A 22,704-nucleotide genomic window follows, 5' to 3' on the forward strand; every position below is an offset into this window, starting at 1 on the left:
ATTTTCACAGGACAAGTCTGTATATTTTTATATATTTTAACAATTATTAATAATAATATTGTTGATCTAACCTAACTGATATTAGTTGTACATACATAACTGGTTCCACTTTCCACTCTATTATCGCTATTGTTACATTTTACATTCTATGCATATTTCATATTTGATTTTTATGTATCACATTAATCACGTCAAATATATTGAAATTTCCAAATATGATAACATAATTGCATTAGGTCTTTTGAAGCTATTGAGCTTTTTTTGCGGCGTTTTTTCGTAATATACGCCCCTTTGCTAGTGAGAAAGGTGTTTAGCCAATAACGCCGCCCCACTGAGAATTATTTTAGCACGGATGGTGTAGTCAACTAGCCCATCCATCTAACGAATTAATCCAATCAACTGCTAAAACGTTACTGCATCATCTAAGGGACGCCCCACCTGTAACCTATCATGAAAGGACTTTGATGTGCACATACTGAGCACCTCCCCTAGAAATGTTATGCCTATAGCGCATTTCCCAAGGCAATGTCTTGGTTTTATTAACGGTCTTAAAATTTATTTTGCGTCCTTTTACAGGACGTCAGACCTTAACATATTTGGAATGTTTTTTTTGTGCAAAACATCTTCGGTACCTCCAGAATTATTGTTAAGCTCACAGCGTTTTTACCAATGCAGTCACATGCCTCAGTAAGTACCATATAACATTGGCACACACCTACCAAATATACTTAATACATTATACTACTTCTTGGTGTGAGAATTTATGACACTTAGTCAAGCTAATTGAGAATGAGACATTGTTTTAAAAGTCATTTTGTTTTTGTTAATATGAACTTTATTATTATCCCAATATGATTTTCCCTTTGAGTGTAGTTATACTCTTAGAGGAATACTTTAGAAACTCCCATTGTGAACTTTTTGTTAAATAACCAATGATTTATTTACATATATGTGTATATGCATTTGATACTTTGTGATCTACATGGATTGTTTATGCTGGTTGCTATGCGACATTTAATTGTTTAACAAACCTCCTCTCAGGTGTTGCTTGTGTATATGATTCATTTGTTGGTATATATGGCAAGTATTTACTTTTTTGTATTAAGCCTGATGAAAGAGTCATGGACTGAGAAACGCGTTGCTTGTTTTTATTTGATTTTAATAAAGTAAGTTTTTATACTTCTTGCCTGTATACCATTCTTCATTCTCATTTCCCTTTACCATACACCCGAGAATTGTTTAAATCTATGCTGGGACTCTGCATTCTGAGCTATTGAAGTTGGAGCTACCCTGGAAGTCAGTCTGCTGGGTGACTGTTAGATCCCAGCTTGCTCCTTTTGCACCAAGAGAGGTGCTTTACTAAATGTGAGAGTAATTTTTCTCTCCTATATTATCTCACAAGAATACATACAGTGCTAGGCCATGTGGCGCTTCTGTTCCATTATATCCTCTACAGATTGTTGTTTTTATCTACTATAAACCTGATATTTGGTGCTTCTTACACTGTGATACCGCATCCTAAACCATTAAAGTTTGAGCTACACCGGAGGCCGGTCTGCTGGGTGACTGTTAGATTCCAGCCTGCTCCATTTGCACCAAGAGGGGTGCTTCACCAAATGTGAGTGCAAATTTCTCATATATCATCTTACAACAGTATACACAGTGCTAGGCAGGGCCGGTGCTAGGATTTTTGGCCACACAGGCGAGGATACATTTTGCCACCCCCCCTCCCCCCAATTACATACCACCCTAGTTAAAGGGATATAAAACCCACATTTTTAGAGCATGACATTTTAAGCAAATTTGTAATTAACACCTATTATCAATTTTTCTTCGTTCTCTTGGTATCTGTATTTAAAAGCAGGAATGACACAGAGACAGTGACACACACACAAAGACGCAGTGACACACAGATACTGTATATAAATACAGATACAGAGACATAATGATAAACACAAACTCAGCTTCTCTAACTAACAGAACTGCACGTAAAGAGATGGTAGAGGAGGGAATGGTTGCAAGAACTCTGGGGATTGGCTGCTAAAGCTACAGAAGCATGTCTGGGAAATTTAAATATGCATTGTTGCCATTGAAAGCCTAAACAACTGCCAGATCTGGAAAAGCAAATGCATTGTACAATTTTTTTCAGGTCCCCAGTTACAGCTCCCTCCAACACAAACAAAAAGCATTAACAATTGCTTAGTAAACATAATCTAAAGATAAACCCCAGGTTTGCCACTGTTAAAAAAAACAACAACTTTCTTCCCTGCAGTTGCTTTTTTTAGAAGTGGGCCATAAATCATAAGCACACAAAGTGTGTACAAAACTCACTGAGCTGTGCAATAACAGCTGCTGAGACCCCACATCTCCTCCTGAAAGCTCTTTGATCTCAATAAACACCATTACCTAAGTGGCCATGTTTTAACTCAGTGACTTTGCTCAATACCTTAATCAGATTTCTATTTATAGGTCATGCCATTTACCAATAATTCATAAAAATAAATACGTTTTTTGGAAATTGTTAGTAGAACTTTTATCAGTTCTAGTTAAAGGGATACTAAACCCATTTTTTTTTCTTTCATGATTCAGATAGAGCATGAGATTTTAAGCACCTTTCTAATTTACTCCTATTATCAATTTTTCTTTGTTCTCATGCTATCTTGATTTGAAAAAGCAGTACTGTAAGCTTTAGAGCCAGACCATTTTTTGTTCAGCACATGGGTAGCACTTGCTGATTTGTGGCTAAATGTAGCAAACCAATCAGCAGCTCTACCAAGGTGCTGAACTAAAAAATGGGCCGGCTCCTAACCTTTTTTACTGCTTTTTCAAATCAAGATAACATGAGAACAAAGAAAAATTGATTATAGGAGTAAATTAGAAAGTTGCTTAAAATTGCATGCTCTATCTGAATCATGAAAGAAAAAAATGTGGGGTTAGTATCCCTTTAAATAACGTAGAGACAGATTGTTTCCAATGGTAGAAAGAGAATAAGCCATGGGTGGGAAGTAATTGTAAAAAGAGCAGAATAGATACTAGAGATTTAAGATAAATCAAGAATAAAAAGTACCAACTGTTTATTTGAAATGTATGTTTATTGTGCTGGTGTGTAATGTGCTGGGGTAATTAGTGCAGAGCATTTTTACCAGTGTGCAAGATTTCTGTGTGATGGTGCAAAGCTGTCTCTGTAACCATGCAGCTCTCTGTACAATGTTATTATTCTATATATTGATTCTGACTGCTATGATTCACTGCCAGTGCTGCTGTGCCACCCATCCATGATTTTTCCTACCGTAAAGTTAGTATTCTGGAATTTCTGGCTGCTCTCTCTCTCGAGACGAGTCCTCCAGCTCCAGTCACAGTCTCTTCTGCCAGTGCCTGGTGGTCATCTGAATCATCGGGCTCACACGCACCTCGACCTCCTCACGTGGCTCAGAGATGGTGGCTGGCTGCCGCCTGCCTGTGTCACATGGAGACGTTCCGTCTCACTCAGAGTGAGTGACGTGACTTCATCAGGTTAGGCGGCAGTCAGTCAGACTAGAGTCAGCCACTCACTGGCAGATTGCAGGCTGTGTGCTGCGCAAGGCAAGTGAGCTCCGCCTCCGCCTCCCTCGTCATCACCACCAGACCAGTCCTAAACTGAGCTCCTCCGTCCGTCGCGGTGTCTGTGTGATGTTGGAACTTGTGATCATCAAGATCAACATGCTATGTCTCAGTGTCTGTCAACAGTCAATCACCAATCACATAGGGCTATAATGCAGCGCCGGGGGGGGGGGCTGAGGGGGGGGCTGATTCGGCACATGAGAGATCAAATAAAAAATAATTTATTTTTTTTATCATAGGGCAGCACAGTCGGCAATTCAGCACTGCTCTCAGCGCCCCCCTGCTGGTGCGCACCTAAGGCGGCAGCCTATACTGCCTATTATAAAACGCCGGCCCTGGTGCTAGGCCTTGTGGCGCTTCTGTTTATTTGTATCCTCTACAGATTTTGAATCTTGGCCTTAAATCAGACTACAGAAAGCTGCCTGGACCTGGGATTAATATTCTATTTTTGGGTTCATTTATTACACCTTTTCCTTTCACTATATGGGACTTGTACATTTTTATATTATTATATATAGTAACCTGTAATTGTATTCAGTTGTTTATTTAATTTGGTTTCTTTGTTACAGAGTGTTATAATAACTTTATTATATGCAAATTAGTAGCATCAAACCTATGTAGACTTTGTTCTACAAGATGCACATTTTATTATGTACTCATCTATTTTATAATCCAAGGTCTACATAAATTAATGATGGTGTACATTGTCTGAGGCAAATTCTTTCTAATGACATTTGTCCACGGATCATGTAATTAATATTGGGAATAACACTCCTGTCCAGCAGGAGGCGGCAAAGAGCACTACAGCAAAGCTGTTAAATATCACCTCCCTTCACGATGGGCGGGGTTAACGGAAGCGGCAAATTTTGTTGCACACTTCTCCCTTATACTTCCTGTGTTCCGTAGCAAAGAAAGCTGCGTCACAAGATTTTTGGCCGTATTACGGACTTCAATTGACAGAATAAAGAGGTTGAGTCCGGATCTTCTAACAGTGTATACACTCTGGTGTTAGTCAGGCAGATAAGCACCTCAGCAAAGTTAAGCTGAGGTGTAAAGGTGTCTGGAGTATTTAATTTTTCCTTATGTTGCTTTATTATTTTGCTGAAAAATAAAGCAGTTTATTTTTAAAAATTTAAAGGAACAGTAACATTTTTTGTGAGGTATTTTCTTAACAAAATATTATTATTATTATTATTATTATTATTATACTTTATTTATGAAGCGCCAACATATTCCGCAGCGCTGTCCATGGATACAATTAATTTAAATTAAACAATACAAGACTTGTAAGAGACAGGACAAAATTTACAAACACATACAGTAGGGATTGAGGGCCCTATTCCCGTGGGAATTTACAATCTAGAAGGGTAGGAAGTTGAGAAACAGGAGGTGAGGACTGCAAGATGTTAATACAGAGTGAGATGAGGCAAATGTTAGGTAAGTGACATTAATTTATTGAGTTGGGTGGTAGGCTTCCCTGAACAGAAGTCTTCAGGGAACATTTAAAGGAAGAAAGATTAGGGCAAAGCCTGACAGCATGAGGGAGAGTGTTCCAGAGGGTAGGTGCTGCACAACAGAAGTCCTGCAGGCTAGCATGAGAGGAGGTGATAGTTGTGGATGCAAGGAGCAGGTCATTGTTGGATTTTAGTGGACGGGCTAGAGTATACTTGTGTATTAGAGAGGATAGGTAGAGGGGAGCGGCGTTGGTGAGAGCTTTGTATGTAAGGGTGAGAATTTTGAAATTAATTCTGCTGTGAATGGGGAGCCAATGAAGGAACTCGCAGAGAGGTGCAGCAGATACAGATCGACGGGAAAGGTGGATCAGCCTGGCAGAGGCATTTAGGATGGATTGAAGGAGGGAGAGGCGGGAAAGAGGAAGGCCAGCGAGTAGGTTATTGCAGTAGTCAAGTCGGGAGATAACAAGGGAGTGGATTATTTGCTTTTTGGTGTCAGCGCTCAGAAAAGGGCGAAGGATGTAGAAAGCGATTGGATATGGGGGACGAAGGATAGATTTGAGTCAAGTGTGACTCCAAGGCAGCGGACTTGGGGCGATGAGGAAATGGTGATGCCGTCAACAGTGTTAGAGAAGTCAGAAGTCGGCGTAGAGCTTGAGGGGGGATAAGAAGGAGCTCAGTCTTGGACATGTTAATCTTTAGGTGGTGAGAGGTCATCCAGGAAGAAATACCAGATAAGCAGTCGCTGACATGAGAAAGGACAGAGGGAGAGAGAGCAGGGGTGGAGAGGTAGATCTGGGTGTCATTAGCATATAGGTGATATTTGAAGCCATAACTGTTGATAAGTTTACCCAGCAAAGAAGTATAGATGGAGAAGAGTAGAGGACCTAGAACAGATCCTTGAGGTACTCCAACAGACAGAGGCATAGGAGAGGAGGAGTCGCCGGCAAATGACACAGAAAAAGAGCTGTGAGAAAGATAGGAGTGAATCCAGGAAATAGCAGCGTCACAGAGGCCAAAAGAGCTAAGGGTCTGTAGGAGGAGGGGGTGGTCAACTGTGTCGAAGGCAGCTGAGAGGTCAAGTAAGATGAGTATAGAGTAGTGGCCAATATTTTTAGCAGAGAGAAGATCGTTTGTAACCTTGGTAAGGGCAGTCTCAGTTGAGTGTTATGGGCGGAATCCGGATTGGAGTGGGTCAAGCAAGGAGTTGGCGGACAGGAAGTGGGTTAGGTGATTGCAAACTAGTTTTTCAAGGAGTTTTGATGTTAGTGGAAGCAGTGATATGGGGCGGTAGCTTTCAGGAGAATAAGAGTCGAGGTAGGGTTTTTTGAGTATGGTAGTGACTTTTGCGTGTTTGAAAGAAGATGGGAATGAGTCGGTAGAGAGAGAGGTTGAAGATGTGGGTAAGAGCAGGAGTGAGGGTGGAAGATAGGGAGGGTATTAGATGGGAAGGGATAGGGTCGAGTGGGCAGGTAGTGAGGCGTGAGGAAGATAGTAAGGAAGAAACTTCATTCTCAGTGGCTGGATGGAAGATACAGAGGGTGGCAAAGGGAGCAATTGGGCCTGTTGTTGGAATATTGCAGGTTGGTGTTTGGATGTTGCTTCTCATAGTACGTGTTTTGTTTAAAAAGTAGTCTGCCAGGTCTTGAGCACTAAAGACAGACTGGGTGATGGAGCAGGTGGGTAGAGGAGAGAGTTAAAGGTGGAGAAGAGTTGTTTAGGGTTTGAGGAAAGAGTAGATATGAGAAAGAAATGAAGTAGGTTTGCTTGGCTAAGTGAAGGGCAGAAGTGTATGAACGAATAAACTTATAATGTATGAAATCAGGTTCAGAGTGAGTTTTCCTCCAGACACGCTCAGCAGTACAGGAGCATTTTTGCAAATAGCGTGTTTGCTGAGCATGCCAGGATTTGGAGAGATGTCACCTGATGCTAATAGCAGCAAGATGGAAAGTAAGAGTAGGTGAGAATGAGATTTATAGCAGTGGGGGGATTTCTGTGAGGTGGTGCAGTTTGTTGATATAGATTTTAAAATAGAAATTAGCTCATGAGAGCTAAGGTATGGAGAAGAAAGGAGAGAGGGGCTTATATAAACTGCATGTGGAGAAGGGTAAGGTATGAGCATGTGAGCATGCTTGTGGAATAGACATGAGACTGTTAAAGGGAAAAGCAGTCCTGAAAACATAGCAGAATGTTAAGTGCAAAAGATTTTTTTGAATGAAAATATTTAGCTTTCCTCAAATCTTCTTCAAATCTTGTTCAATTCTTGTCTAATTCTCAGCGCTGCCACTTAAAGATGGTCACTCAGCGCTGCCACTTAAAGATGGTCACTCAGCGCTGCCACTTAAAGAAAGTCACTCAGCGCTGCCACTTAAAGATTGTCACTTAGACAGATGGGAGCTTAGAGAGATTGAATACTGCTCAGGCCCCAGCAAACGCTCTCCCCTAACTGGTCTTAAATTTATAAGGCTACAGCAGACTGCTGAGTTTAATTGATTGGAGACAAGGAGATAAGTTACACCCAGGTGAGAAGACTAAGAATTGCTTAGATCAGAGGGATAGATTCAATAAAGGAAATTGGGTGGGGATTAATTAATTAAGCAAAGTTTGATAATAAAGAGATGCACATGCTGGGGACAGGAAAGAGCAGATTAATGGAGTAGACAGTTGGTTCACAAGAGTTAAAAACAGTGTAATAAATCCAGCAAAGACAGAGGGTTTTAAAGGGACATACCAGGAGTTAAAAACAGTGTAATAGATCCAGCAAAGACAGAGGGTTTTTAACTCCTGGTATGTCCCTTTAAAACCCTCTGTCTTTACTGGATTTATTACACTGTTTTTAAGGGACATACCAGGCTTAAATAAGTAGCAATCTGTGCAGTTGAAATTCTTGTCTAATTCTCAGCGCTGCCACTTAAAGATGGTCAATTAGACAGATGGGAGCTTAGAGAGATGGAATACTGTAAACGCTCAGGCCCCAATATCGGTTATCTATCTATTTATTCAGTTTTGTTTGTGAATAAAGATGGAGCAAGAGACCCTGCAAGATGTTACATGTTCTTTATGTTTTGATGCTAATGTTGAACCACCCTTTCTGTTCCTCATGTATTGAGAGAACTTTACATTATAGGGATAGACTTTTTTCTGAGCCAACATTGTCTAGGGCGTATGCTGTTCAGGAGTCTTCTGACAATGTTCAAGATATGCCGCAGCTTTCTCCTCATATGTCCCAAAATGTATCGTCCAATCTTCCAGTGTCCTGCGCTTCCTCTTACTCCACCTGGAGTTACGTTGCAAGACATCGCTTCCCTCATGTCCTCTGCGGTTTCTGATGCGTTGTCTGCTTTTCCCATGCTGCAGGAAAAGCTCAAGAGGAAAAGTAAACTATCAGTTAGTGAGGTTACTGACACAGTTGTTGCTATTTCGAATGCCCCCTCCCAGAAGCCTGAGGAGGAGGATACTTCGACAATGTAATTCCTTCTGCTGATACTGACGTTGTATCCAATCTTCATTGCCTCAGTTAGCCTCAGCCCGGTTCATCAGCTTCCAGTCGGACAACATAACTTCAGTGGCTTACATCAACCATCAGGGAGGAACTCTGAGTTCCTTGGCCATGAACGAGGTAGCCGAGATAATTCAGTGGGCGGAGACCCACAATTGCTGTCTGTCGGCGATCCACATCCCAGGAGTGGACAACTGGGAGGCAGACTTCCTGAACAGACAGACCTTTTACCCGGGGGAGTGGGAACTCCATCCGGAAATGCTTTCCAGCCTGATTCTCAAATGGGGTCAGCCTGAATTGGATCTCATGGCATCTTGGCAGAATGCCAAGCTTCCGAGGTACAGGTTGAGGTTAAGGAACCCTCAGGCTGTACTGATAGACGCCCTTGCGGTACCTTTATAATTTCAGTCTCGCTTATATATTTCCTCTGTTCACTCTTCTACCACGGGTCATTGCTCGAATCAAGCAGGAGAGGGCTTTGGTGATACTCATTGCACCGACGTGGCCTCGCAGGATTTTATATGCAGACCTGGTGGACATGTCATCTCTTCCACTTTGGAGACTTCCGTTGAGAAAGGACCTTCTACTTTAAGGGCCCCTCCTTCATCCAAATCTAGTTTCTCTGAAGTTGATTTCTTGGAGATAGAACGCTTAATTTTATCTAAGCGTGGATTTTCAGAATCGGTCATTGAAACCATGATTCAGGCTCGTAAACCTGTGACTAGAAAGATTTACCATAAGATATGGCATAAGTACCTGTATTGGTGTGAATCCAAGGGCTACTCTTGGAGTAGAGTTAGGATTCCTAGAATTCTATCCTTCCTCCAAGAAGGTTTAGAGAAGGGTTTATCTTCAAGTTCCCTAAAGGGTCAAATATCTGCCTTGTCTATTTTGTTACATAAACGTCTGTCAGACGTCCCAGATGTGCAATCGTTTTGTCAGGCCTTGGTCAGGATCAGGCCTGTGTTCAAGCACGTTTCTCCTCCCTGGAGTCTTAATTTAGTTCTTAAGGTTCTTCAAGGGGCTCCTTTTGAGCCTATGCATTCCTTAGATATTAAGTTATCTTGGAAAGTTTTGTTTCTGGTTGCTATTTCATCTGCTCGTAGTGTCAGAGCTCTCGGCATTACAGTATGAGTCTCCTTACCTTATTTTTAATCTGGATAAGGTAGTTTTGCATACTAAGTTAGGGTTTCTCCCTAAAGTAGTTTCAGATCGGAACATTAATCAGGAGATTGTTGTTCCTTCCTTGTGTCCTTATCCTTCCCAGAAGGAACGACTTCTGCACATTCTGGATGTGGTGCGTGCATTAAAATTCTATTTACAGGCGACTAAGGATTTTCGTCAGTCGTCTGCTCTGTTTGTGGTATTCTCTGGGAAACGTAAGGGTCAGAAAGCTACAGCTACTTCTCTTTCTTTGTGACTGAAGGGTATCATTAGGTTTGCCTATGAAACTGCTGGACAGCAGCCTCCTGAGAGAGTTAAGGCTCATTCTACGAGGGCTGTTTCCTCTTCCTGGGCATTCAAAAATTAAGCTTCTGTGGAACAGATTTGCAAGGCTGCAACTTGATCCTATCTTCACACTTTTTCAAAATTCTATAAATTTGACACTTTTGCCTCGACTGAGGCCTCTTTTGGGAGAAAGGTTCTTCGTGCAGTGGTGCCTTCCGTTTAGGTTCCCTGTCTTGTCCCTCCCTTATCATCTGTGTACTCTAGCTTGGGTATTGATTCCCAATAGTAATTAGATGATCAGTGGACTCATCGTGTCATTAGAAAGAAAGCAAAATGTATGCTTACCTGATAAATTTATTTATTTCTTGACACGAGTAGTTCACGGCCCGCCCTGTTCTTTTTGGACAGGTTTTTGTTGGTATGTTATAAACTTCAGACACCTCTGCACCTTGTTGCTTCCTTTCTCTCCTTTGCTTCAGTCGAAGGACTGGGGTTAGAGGGATGGGAGGTTATATTTAACAGCTTTGCTGTGGTGCTCTTTGCCGCCTCCTGATGGGCAGGAGTGATAGCCCCATTATTAATTAGATGATCCGTGGACTCACCGTGTCAAGAAATAAATAAATTTATCAGGTAAGCATAAATTTTGTTTTTTTGTAGATAGTCTGAGCTATTAACAGTATATATTACCATTGCCCAAATTATACATAGGAGGGTATATGGATATTTGTCATATTTTTGTTGTTGTTGTTTTAAAGTTTCTTTATTGATAATATTGCAAAACATACAATGTATCAAACAAGTGAAGCAGGAAATTGCATACAAAATTCACATATAACATTAAAATCTTGATATAACATCCTTTCTGTGGATATTTCATATTGCCTTTTAATGACATTTTAAACATTATGATAGGCTTGTTGAAGTAGAGTCACCAAAAGTCTATGATAAAGTTACCTGCACCTGTTGAATTCAAGTGTTTTAACAAAGGATTGAAAATCCGGGTGGGTCTAGGGAGGGTTTAACTTGGGGTAGGGGATTCTTAACTAGCCTAAGAGTCAAATTAACATTCATAATCTATATATTCAATATATCTAGGTCTATTTGAAACTTTAATCATAGAGAAAAAAAATGATACACTTGTCGAATTAAACACCGTTCAAGTAAAGGTTTTTAAGGTAGTAGTATCTATTCAATTGTATTTATATTTAATCTGCATTGTCTTAGACTTGTAAATATCTATTAGATACTTTTAACAAAAGTACTACAAAATAAGGGAGTATAAAGGTTACTACAATCAAGGGCTGCTTAGCTCCTCCTAGGCCTCCTTAAAGGCACAGTACGCTGTAATTTGGAATGTACAGCAAAAAACAATTTCAGGTTACCCCTTGTATGGCAGAAAGATACTGAAAACCAAAAAATTAATCCAGGTACAATGGGTAAGGTTTCTCCAGAAAGACATATAGATGTCCTATCAACAATGTGACATATAACACAGCAGAGGTACAATAAACCAGCTTGCCACAAGTGACTATATCCACAGGTGGGCAAAGCATCCTAAACAGTAGACTGTTTGTGCTCACCAACCATGCTATTCATATGTAGGTTAAATGGATACTGAACCCAATTTTTTTCAGATAGAGCATGCAATTTTAAGCAACTTTCTAATTTACTCCTATTATCAATTTTTCTTTGTTCTCTTGATATCTTTATTTGAAAAAAGGCATCTAAGCTTTTTTTTTTTTTTTGGTTCAGAACTTTTATTGGTGGATGAATTTATCCACCAATTAGCAAGGACAACCCAGGTTGTTCACCAAAAAGTGGGTGGCATCTAAACTTACATTCTTGCATTTCAAATAAAGATACCAAGAAAATGAAGAAAATGTGATAATAGGCGTAAATTAGAAAGTTGCTTAAAAAGTCATGCTCTCTGAATCAAGAAAGAAAAAAATTGGGTTCAGTGTCCCTTTAAGCACTGTAAGGAAAATGGTAGCCATCACAATATCTACTAGAACATTATAATAGACATTTTATATGGCCTGTGTATGGAGAAACAAGGTATAAACCAGGAAGCCAAGTTGTGAAACGTTTTATCTGGGAAAACCTAATAAAATTTGGACCTTAAAGGAACACCTCTCTCAATATAGCTAGTAAGGAAGGGATTGCCAGCATTATTAATGTGTTTCATGACTGGGACCAAAGATAATCGGTTCCCGTTTGAATTGACTAGTGAACAGCCAGCCAGTTTATCTTTATATAAAAATATAATTAGTGCGCCAACGGTCTAGATGTTGCTAACACTATAAATGTGATTATAAAGTGTATATAGAAAAGACAATCAAATAGTGATGGTTGCAAAAATAAAACTAAATAAAATTAAATAAAGTGATTCCTAGGTCAAAACTCAAATAACATTGAATGCTAGTGAATTAATGTGATCTTAACAATATACTCCTTATCATAAAAGGGGTACTAACATTAAAATGCAAAGCAATGGTCATTAGTAGACACAATGATATAGTGTTATCGTCCCAAAAACAAAGTTCTTATGATTATAAATGTGGTGGGTGTATTGTCCAAATCACAGGAGGCAAGCACTTCTTCAAACGATCCCTGTTGGTGGCCCAGGGGTAGATACTAGACAGAAAAGGAGATAAAAGAAGGCGCCAACATAGTGCGATTACCAATGAGATGGGACACGCAGTGCAAGTAAAATCATATACTCACAGGATAACGGACACTTGAAAAGTGTCACAAGTGCATCCTGGACCCTCAGAGTCGTCCAGCTAACTCCCACTCCACTGTGGTAGTAAGAAACCGCTCGTCACTGCCAATCGAGGTAGCTACGCTGGTGGTCTCAGCTACGCTGGTGGTCTTGGCACGCTGACATTTGCATCTGAAAATAATAAGTAGAATCAGGAGTGATCGCTAATAATATTACAGATTCTCCCCAAGAGTCTGTGGCACGGGGAGAAGCACAATACTGGTTTCAGGGATTAGAGAAGCTGTAGTTTGTCAGGTTACAGTGAAAAGACACTGAGAGGGAGGAGGAAGGATACACATTAAAGGTAGCAACTACGTACTCAGCATCAGTGACGAGCGGTTTCTTACTACCACAGTGGAGTGGGAGTTAGCTGGACGACTCTGAGGGTCCAGGATGCACTTGTGACACTTTTCAAGTGTCCGTTATCCTGTGAGTATATGATTTTACTTGCACTGCGTGTCCCATCTCATTGGTAATCGCACTATGTTGGCGCCTTCTTTTATCTCCTTTTCAGTTTATCTTTATAGCTTTATTACTATCGTTTTTAAGCCCATAAACGGTTTAGTAATTTTGTTTGACCATGCCTAGTGGCCCATGTGGTAATTGATAGTTGCTGGATCAATATTTATTATAATGTACTATTTTGTGTTACTTTTACTTTTAAAATATGTTGCAATACAGCTATTGTATTTTTTTTTCTTATCTGCAGCAAAATGTTTGCCGAAGAGAACAAATATTTTGTTGTTTGATATTTAGTTAATGAATACATAAAGTAAATAATAATCTGTGTGAAATTTCTACATCTACAAAATCATCCATAAAATATTAGCACTGTTGATTAATAAACGATCAAACTATCCTGCATGTTAGAACAACAAATAGTTTCCTTTAACAATGTATTTATTTTACACAGGAGATAAATGCTTTACAGTGGGAAATGGAGTTTGATCAGGTGAGGCTTAAAAACCTTGAAGATTCCTGGAAGGATAAGTATGACAGGTATGTACTGTATAGGGAAGAACAATGTGTTTTTAAAGCTATGTAAATAATTATGCTGAATAAATATAAATCTCACAGATTATTGTTTTGCCGCTATTATTATTTGTTGCTACAAAGGTGTATCTAAAAAATATTTTGCTTTGGAAGGGCTACCATGAAGTTGATATCATTGAGATAAAGACATTTTAAAACTACTTGTCCTGATGATAGTATAGTATTGTTTAGGACTTAAAGGGACATTATACACTCATTTTTTCTTTGCGTAAATGTTTTGTAGATGATCTATTTATATAGCCCATATTTTTTTTATGTATAGTTTTGCTTATTTTTAAATAACATTGATCTGATTTTCAGACTCCTACCCAAGCCCCAAAGTGTTATGAGAATACCGTCAGCTACCTTCTCCAGCTTGTTACTGTTTGTGTAAAGGGTCTTTTCATATGCAAAAGAAGGGGTGAGGGGGAGTGTCTTATTTCCCACTTGCAGCGGGCTTTCCAGCTACCTTTTCAACAGAGCTAAACAGAGTGCTTCTAAGTAAGTTTTTAAACCGTTTTATACTGGATTTTTATATCAGTATCTCTGCATCTTATTCTTTATAGTAGTGTCTATTACATGCAGTTATATGAAAATGAGTGTATACTGTCCCTTTAAAGGGATATGAAACCCAAATTGTTTCTTTCATGATTCAGATAGAGCATGCAATTTTTAAGCAACTTTGTAATTTACTCCTCTTTTGAAAAAGCAGGAATGTAAGCTTAAGAGCCTACCTGTTTTTGGTTCAGGACTCTGGGCAGTGCTTGCTGATTGGTGGCTACATTTAGTATATTTTGTATATCGCTTATACTTTTCCTTATTCCATTTTGAGATTTCTAAACTCTGCAATTATGGAGCGTTCCTCCTCCACTTCATGACCGAAAAAGGTATGGAAAATTATAAAGAAAAGTCTGTCCCTAAGCCTGTTGCCGCTTCCTACATCTGCCTCTGTTTCAAAGACTATTTGGTGCTTACTTTTTTAGAGTTGTTGTTTTTTCTTGTGTAACTTTTTTTTCTGAGGCATAGTCATTTATTTGGCTCTTGTTCTTTTAGCCCTGAGCCTGCTTCTGTTTCTGCTCATACAGGGGATAATACGGTATGCAACCTTTGCCATAATCCTGTGTTTAGAAGTTATGCCAATATTGTATTAAAGAAATGAATGGATGTGATCTGTCAAGATTCTCTGACCCTGTAAATGCTGTTTTTGAAGTTGAAGGGATAAGATAGGGAAGTATTTGGTGCTTTTGAGAATTCACTGCAGTCAGGGTTTATTTGCAAGGCTTTATTAGTGCCATGCGTGAAACACTTAAAATGGAGGAGTCTGAGCTGCTCTCTACGTCTGCTAACTAGTCATGTCTTTATAAAACCGCTAATTCCTCCTTGTCTGCTGTTATCAATCAGGAGTGTGCTAAACCTAAACGGCAGTTAACAGTGCCGGATAAAATAACAAAGTTATGTCCTTTGCCTGATGACGTTTGCTATAACTAGACCAGTGGTTTTCGCCTTCTGCAGACTTTGCTGTATTACGAGATCTGTTAGACTGTCCCCTAATATATCACTCCATTCCCTTTTAATGTATTGTACTGTAAGTTTGTTTGTTTGATCTCTAGTAGCACATTCGTACATAATAGACGTCACTCCATTGTTGGCTGGGGAAATTATTTTGTATATGCCATTGTCTGAGCTAGGCATTAAAGCTACGCTACGGGAAAAAAACACTTAGAGCGGCAGGGAGGAGGGAGAGGGGGATCATACTGTTGGATGGGAAAAGATGGTGGGAAATTGATCTGGGAGGGGGGTAAATGATGTGGGGGGGGGCAGCTACACTACAGACAAAATGTTTTTTATTTATTAAAGTTGGCAAATTTGGGAAAACTTGGTACTGGCAGACAGCTGCAAGTACCTAAGATGGCGGCTAATAAGTAGATGCGGAGGGTTAGAGAGCTGGTGGTATATTAAAACATTTTTTTTATTAAAAAATAAATAAATAAAAAGCCTCTTATTTTCATACTGGCAGACTTTCTGCCAGTACTTAAGATGGTGGTGACCGTTGGGGGGGTGGGAGAGGGAAGAGAGCTGTTTGAGAGGGATCAGGGGGTGGGATGTGTCAGGTGGGAGGGTAATCTCTACAGTAAAGCTAAACTTAACCTTGCAAGCTACCTAATTAACCCCTTCACTGCTGGACATAATACATGTGTGGTGCACAGCTGCAATTAGCGGCTTTCTAATTACCAAAAAGCAATGCCAAAGCCATAAATGTCTGCTATTTCTGAATAAAAGGGATCCCAGAGAAGCATTTACAACCATTTTGTGCCATGAATGCACAAGCTGATTTTTATTATTTGATCACATTTTGCAGTGAAATGGTGACATGAAATATACCAAAATGGGCCTAGATCAATACTTTTTGGGTTGTCTACTAAATAAAAATATATAGTTTTGATAGGTAAATATAAAAAAGGCTCTATTTCTGTTTAAATGTAGTGATGGCAAAAATGCTCTGTTTTTTGGGGGGAAGTTTTAAGCTGCTTTTCTACACGTTTCTGTTTCCCAGTCATTGTCTTTTTTTTTTATTATTATAAATGTTATAATACTTTTGTATACAGGAAAACAGTCACCATAGAGGACTGAAGAAATGTATCTTGAAAATAAGGATAGTTAGAAATGCTATTAAATTCTGCTTTAGAGGGCACGTCCCCCAGATTAAGCAGTAGTGTACAGTGTTGCACGCAAGAATTTAGGTTCTAGTTAAAAGGGACAGTCTACTCCAGAATTGTTATTGTTTAAAAAGATAGATAATCCCTTTATTACCCATTCCACTGTTTTGCATAGCCAACACTGTTATATTAATATAGTTTTTACCTCTGTGATTACCTTGTATCTAAGCCTTTGTAGACTGCCTCCTTATTTGTTCTTTTGACAGACTTGCATTTAGCCAATCAATGCCCTCTCATTTGTAACTCCACGGGCGTGTTCACAATGTTATCTGTATGGCACACATGAACTAACCCCCTCTAGCTGTGAAAAACTGCCAAATGCATTGAGATAAGGGGCAGGACTTAGAAATGAGCATATGAGCCTACCTAGGTTTTGTCAGTATATTTATAAGAATTTTCAGTAGTGTTCTCCAAATAATATATTGGTTTATGGCAGGGTTATAACACAATCTATTTAAATAATTATCCTTTAAAATAAACCCTTAATCAATATGCATCTACTAAAAATCATAAACATTAATACAAATATCTGAATTCTTTTTATTTAGTTAATATCTATGAATATATTGGATTATATTTGTAGGAACCAGAATATGAGACAATACTATACACTTATTAACAATAGAAGTTTCACCCAGTTAGCACAATGAGACTAAAATCTTTAACTTTTAACATTCAAGCAATACAATCCTAACAGTGCTTATAAACAATTGGATAATATATATATTCAGCTATTTAACTGCAATTTATCCTAATACAATTTTAATTCACAACATCAGAAATTTCACAGATAAGTTACTTAACCTACAAGATACAAATGTAACACTATACAGGGCTGTGGCTATCCGTTTTAAAATACAATTTATTTCTCCAACATAGGTGTGTCCGGTCCACGGCGTCATCCTTACTTGTGGGATATTCTCCTCCCCAACAGGAAATGGCAAAGAGCCCAGCAAAGCTGGCCATATAGTCCCTCCTAGGCTCCGCCTACCCCAGTCATTCTCTTTGCCGTTGCACAGGCAACATCTCCACGGAGATGGCTTAGAGTTTTTTGGTGTTTAAATGTAGTTTTTGTTCTTCAATCAAGAGTTTGTTATTTTAAAATAGTGCTGGTATGTACTATTTACTCTGAAACAGAAAAGAGATGAAGATTTCTGTTTGTAAGAGGAAAATGATTTTAGCAACCGTTACTAAAATCGATAGCTGTTTCCACACAGGACTGTTGAGATGAAGTAACTTCAGTTGGGGGAAACAGTGGGCAGACTTTGCTGCTTGAGGTATGACACATTTCTAACAAGACTCGGTAATGCTGGAAGCTGTCATTTTCCCTATGGGAACCGGTAAGCCATTTTCTTAGTTTAAGTAAAAGAATAAAGGGCTTCATTAGGGCTTAAAAAACTGGTAGACATTTTTCTGGGCTAAAACGATTACTTTACTAAGTATATTTGGCAGATTATTACTTTTAATAGTTGTTAAATCTTGGGGATTGTTTTAATAAAAACGGCAGGCACTGTATTGGACACCTTTTTCACTGGGGGCCTTTTCTAGTCATAGACAGAGCCTCATTTTCGCGCCTCTAATGCGCAGTTGTTTTTGGAAAGCATGGCATGCAGATGCATGTGTGAGGAGCTAAGAACCACTGAAAAAGCTTATAGAAGGCATCATTTGGTATCGTATTCCCCTCTGGGCTTGGTTGGGTCTCAGCAAAGCAGATACCTGTGACTGTATAGGGGTTAAATTATTTTAAGGGTTAAAGCTTTCAAATTTGGTGTGCAATACTTTTAAGGCTTTAAGTTACTGTGGTGAAATTTTGGTGAATTTTGAACAATTCCTTCATACTTTTTCACATATTCAGTAATAAAGTGTGTTCAGTTTAAAATTTAAAGGGACAGTAACGGTTTTATTGTAAAACGTTTTTTGTGCTTTGTTGACAAGTTTAAGCCTGTTTAACATGTCTGAACCATCAGATAACGATGTTCTATATGTATGAAAGCCAATGTGTCTCCCCATTTAAATATATGTGATATATTTGTGTCATAATGTCCAAACAAAGTAGGGATAATAATGCCATAGATATGATATTGCCCAAGATGATTCCTCTAATGAGGGGAGTAAGCATGGTACTGCATCATCCCCTTCTGTGTCTACACCAGTTTTGCCCACACAAGAGGCCCCTAGTACATCTAGTGCGCCAATACTTATTACCATACAACAATTAATGGCTGTAATGGATAATTCTATTGCATGCATTTTTTCCAAAATGCCTACTTATCAGAGAAAGCGTGATTGCTCTGTTTTAAACACTGAAGAGCAAAAGGACGCTGATGATATCTGTTCTGACATACCCTCACACCTATCTGAAGGGGCCAGGAGGGAGGTTTTGTCTGAGGGAGAAATTTCAGATTCAGGGAAAATTTCTCAACAAGCAGAACCTGATATTGTAACTTTTAAATTTAAATTACAACATCTCCACGCACTACTTAAGGCTACTCTGGATGATTGTGACAATTTGGTCATTCCAGAGAAATTAGGTAAGATGGACAAGTTCCTAGAGGTTCCGGTGCCCCCCGATGTTTTTCCTATACCCAAGCGGGTGGCGGACATAGTAAATAAGGAGTGGGAAAGGCCCGGCATACCTTTTGTCCTCCCCCTATATTTAAGAAATTCTTTCCTATAGTCGACCCCAGAAAGGACTTATAGCATACAGTCCCTAAGGTCGAGGGGGCGGTTTCTACTCTAACAAACGCACTTCTATTCCTATAGAAGATAGTTGTGCTTTCAAGATCCTATGGATTAAAGGTTAGAGGGTTTGCTTAAAAAGATGTTTGTTCAGCCTGTAACTAGAAAAATTTACCATAATATATGGAAAAAATATATCTGTTGGTGTGAATCTAAAGGATTCCCATGGAACAAGATAAAAATTCCTAAGATTCTTTCCTTTCTACAAGAAGGTTTGGAGAAAGGATTTTCTGCGAGTTCTCTGAAGGGACAGATCTCTGCTTTATCTGTTTTACTTCACAAAAGGCTGGCAGCTGTGCCAGACGTTTAAGCGTTTGTTCAGGCTCTGGTTAGAATCAAGCCTGTTTACAGACCTTTGACTCTTCCCTGGAGTCTTAATCTAGTTCTTTCAGTTCTTCAAGGGGTTCCGTTTGAACCCTTACATTCCGTAGATATTAAGTTATTATCTTGGAAAGTTTTGTTTTAGGTTGCAATTTCTTCCGCTAGAAGAGTTTCTGAGTTATCTGCTCTGCAGTGTTCTCCGCCCTATCTGGTCCATGCAGATATGGTGGTTTTACGTACTGAGCCTGGTTTTCTTCCGAAGGTTGTTTCCAACAAAAATATTAACCAGGAGATAGTTGTACCTTCTTTGTGTCCGAATCCAGTTTCATAGAAGGAACGTTTGTTACACAATTTGGACGTTGTCCGTGCTCTAAAATTCTATTTAGAGGCTACTGAAGATTTTAGACAAACATCTTCTTTGTTTGTTGTTTATTCTGGTTAAAGGAGAGGTAAAAAAGCAACTTCTACCTCTCTTTCCTTTTGGTTTAAAAGCATCATCAGATTGGCTTTTGAGACTGCCGGACGGCAGCCTCCTGAAAGTATCACAGCTCACTCCACTAGGGCTGTGGCTTCCACATGGGCCTTCAAGAATGAGGTTCCTGTTGACCAAATTTTTTAAATTATATACTTTTGCTTCTTCGGAGGCTATTTTTGGGAGAAAGGTTTTGCAAGCCGTGGTGTCTTCCGTTTGGGTGACCTGATTTGCTCCCTCCCTTCATCCGTGTCCTAAAGCTTTGGTATTGGTTCCCACAAGTAAGGATGACGCCGTGGACCGGACACACCTATGTTGGAGAAAACAGAATTTATGCTTACCTGATAAATTACTTTCTCCAACGGTGTGTCCGGTCCACGGCCCGCCCTGGTTTTTTAATCAGGTCTGATGAATTATTTTCTCTAACTACAGTCACCACGTTACCATATGGTTTCTCCTATATATATTTCCTCCTGTCCGTCGGTCGAATGACTGGGGTAGGCGGAGCCTAGGAGGGACTATATGGCCAGCTTTGCTGGGCTCTTTGCCATTTCCTGTTGGGGAGGAGAATATCCCACAAGTAAGGATGACGCCGTGGACCGGACACACCGTTGGAGAAAGTAATTTATCAGGTAAGCATAAATTCTGTTTTCTTTAAGTCTGCCAAACACAGCAACAATGAATTTTAAATGTTTTGCATACAAAAAGGCAAGCTAAGAATTATTCAAAACTATGAAACACAGTTCAAAAATATAATTTGCTCTTTAAATCTATTTGCTACAGCAATTTCTCAATACGTTACCAAGGTAAACCGCAATTGATATCCAATATTCCTTAATAGGAATTATTTCACCTCAGAATCACCAATAAGTATATATATTGCAATCAATGAGAAAAGAGTAGATCAGCTTTGCTAGAGTAAAATGGAATTCTCACGCCCAGCAACCAGTTACAAGTCACAGCTCAGCACAATCTCCCTCTTTCTGTCTTGCCTTAAACTTATATAAGTTTTCCATCATAGGTAAAATTGGAAACTCCCAAATGGAAACCTTGTCTCGGATTGGCCCTTAACGGAGCTGAACATGTTCACCATAGAAACGCATCCTTTGATTCACCTTTAACATTTCTAAACATTTTTAACACGTTAAATATTCTTATAAAATGATTATTTAATCAGACCATAACTCTGCATCAATCACATACAAACCCCAATTATAGATGGGTAGTATAAGATCATTTTCTCCAACATAGGTGTGTCCGGTCCACGGCGTCATCCTTACTTGTGGGATATTCTCTTCCCCAACAGGAAATGGCAAAGAGCCCAGCAAAGCTGGTCACATGATCCCTCCTAGGCTCCGCCTACCCCAGTCATTCTCTTTGCCGTTGTACAGGCAACATCTCCACGGAGATGGCTTAGAGTTTTTTAGTGTTTAACTGTAGTTTTTATTATTCAATCAAGAGTTTGTTATTTTAAAATAGTGCTGGTATGTACTATTTACTCAGAAACAGAAAAGAGATGAAGATTTCTGTTTGTATGAGGAAAATGATTTTAGCACCGTAACTAAAATCCATGGCTGTTCCACACAGGACTGTTGAGAGCAATTAACTTCAGTTGGGGGAACAGTGTGCAGTCTCTTGCTGCTTGAGGTATGACACATTCTAACAAGACGATGTAATGCTGGAAGCTGTCATTTTTCCCTATGGGATCCGGTAAGCCATGTTTATTACGATGGTAAATAAGGGCTTCACAAGGGCTTATTAAGATTGTAGACTTTTCTGGGCTAAATCGATTCAGTTTTAAAACATATTTAGCTTTGAGGAATCATTTTATCTGGGTTTTATTGATATTATAATATCGGCAGGCACTGTATTAGACACCTTATTTCTCTGGGGCTTTCCCAAAGCATAAGCAGAGCCTCATTTTCGCGCCGGTGTGGCGCACTTGTTTTTGAGAGGCATGGCATGCAGTCGCATGTGAGAGGAGCTCTGATACTTAGAAAGACTTTCTGAAGGCGTCATTTGGTATCGTATTCCCCTTTGGGCTTGGTTGGGTCTCAGCAAAGCAGATACCAGGGACTGTAAAGGGGTTAAAGTGTTAAAACGGCTCCGGTTCCGTTATTTTAAGGGTTAAAGCTTCCAAATTTGGTGTGCAATACTTTTAAGGCTTTAAGACACTGTGGTGAAAATTTGGTGAATTTTGTACAATTCCTTCATGTTTTTTCGCAATTGCAGTAATAAAGTGTGTTCAGTTTAAAATTTAAAGTGACAGTAACGGTTTTATTTTAAAACGTTTTTTGTACTTTATTATCAAGTTTATGCCTGTTTAACATGTCTGAACTACCAGATAGACTGTGTTCTGAATGTGGGGAAGCCAGAATTCCTGTTCATTTAAATAAATGTGATTTATGTGATAATGACAATGATGCCCAAGATGATTCCTCAAGTGAGGGGAGTAAGCATGGTACTGCATCATTCCCTCCTTCGTCTACACGAGTCTTGCCCACTCAGGAGGCCCCTAGTATATCTAGCGCGCCAATACTGCTTACTATGCAACAATTAACGGCTGTAATGGATAATTCTGTCAAAAACATTTTAGCCAAAATGAACCCTTGTCAGCGTAAGCGTGGCTGCTCTGTTTTAGTTACTGAAGAGCATGACGA

The 22,704-nt window shown here is 39.3% G+C and overlaps 1 protein-coding gene across 1 annotated transcript in view; it reads left to right on the forward strand.

Moving 5' to 3' along the window:
- The window catches only part of CCDC125 (coiled-coil domain containing 125), a 197,381-nt gene that overhangs the window by 32,192 nt on the left and 142,485 nt on the right, over window positions 1–22,704 (forward strand). The window contains 1 exon segment of the mRNA XM_053701455.1: window positions 13,677–13,762. Coding sequence (XP_053557430.1) covers window positions 13,677–13,762 — 86 coding nt within the window.

This window comes from Bombina bombina, chromosome 2 (assembly GCF_027579735.1).
Source record: "Bombina bombina isolate aBomBom1 chromosome 2, aBomBom1.pri, whole genome shotgun sequence".
In the NCBI taxonomy this organism is placed as follows: Eukaryota; Metazoa; Chordata; class Amphibia; order Anura; family Bombinatoridae; genus Bombina; species Bombina bombina.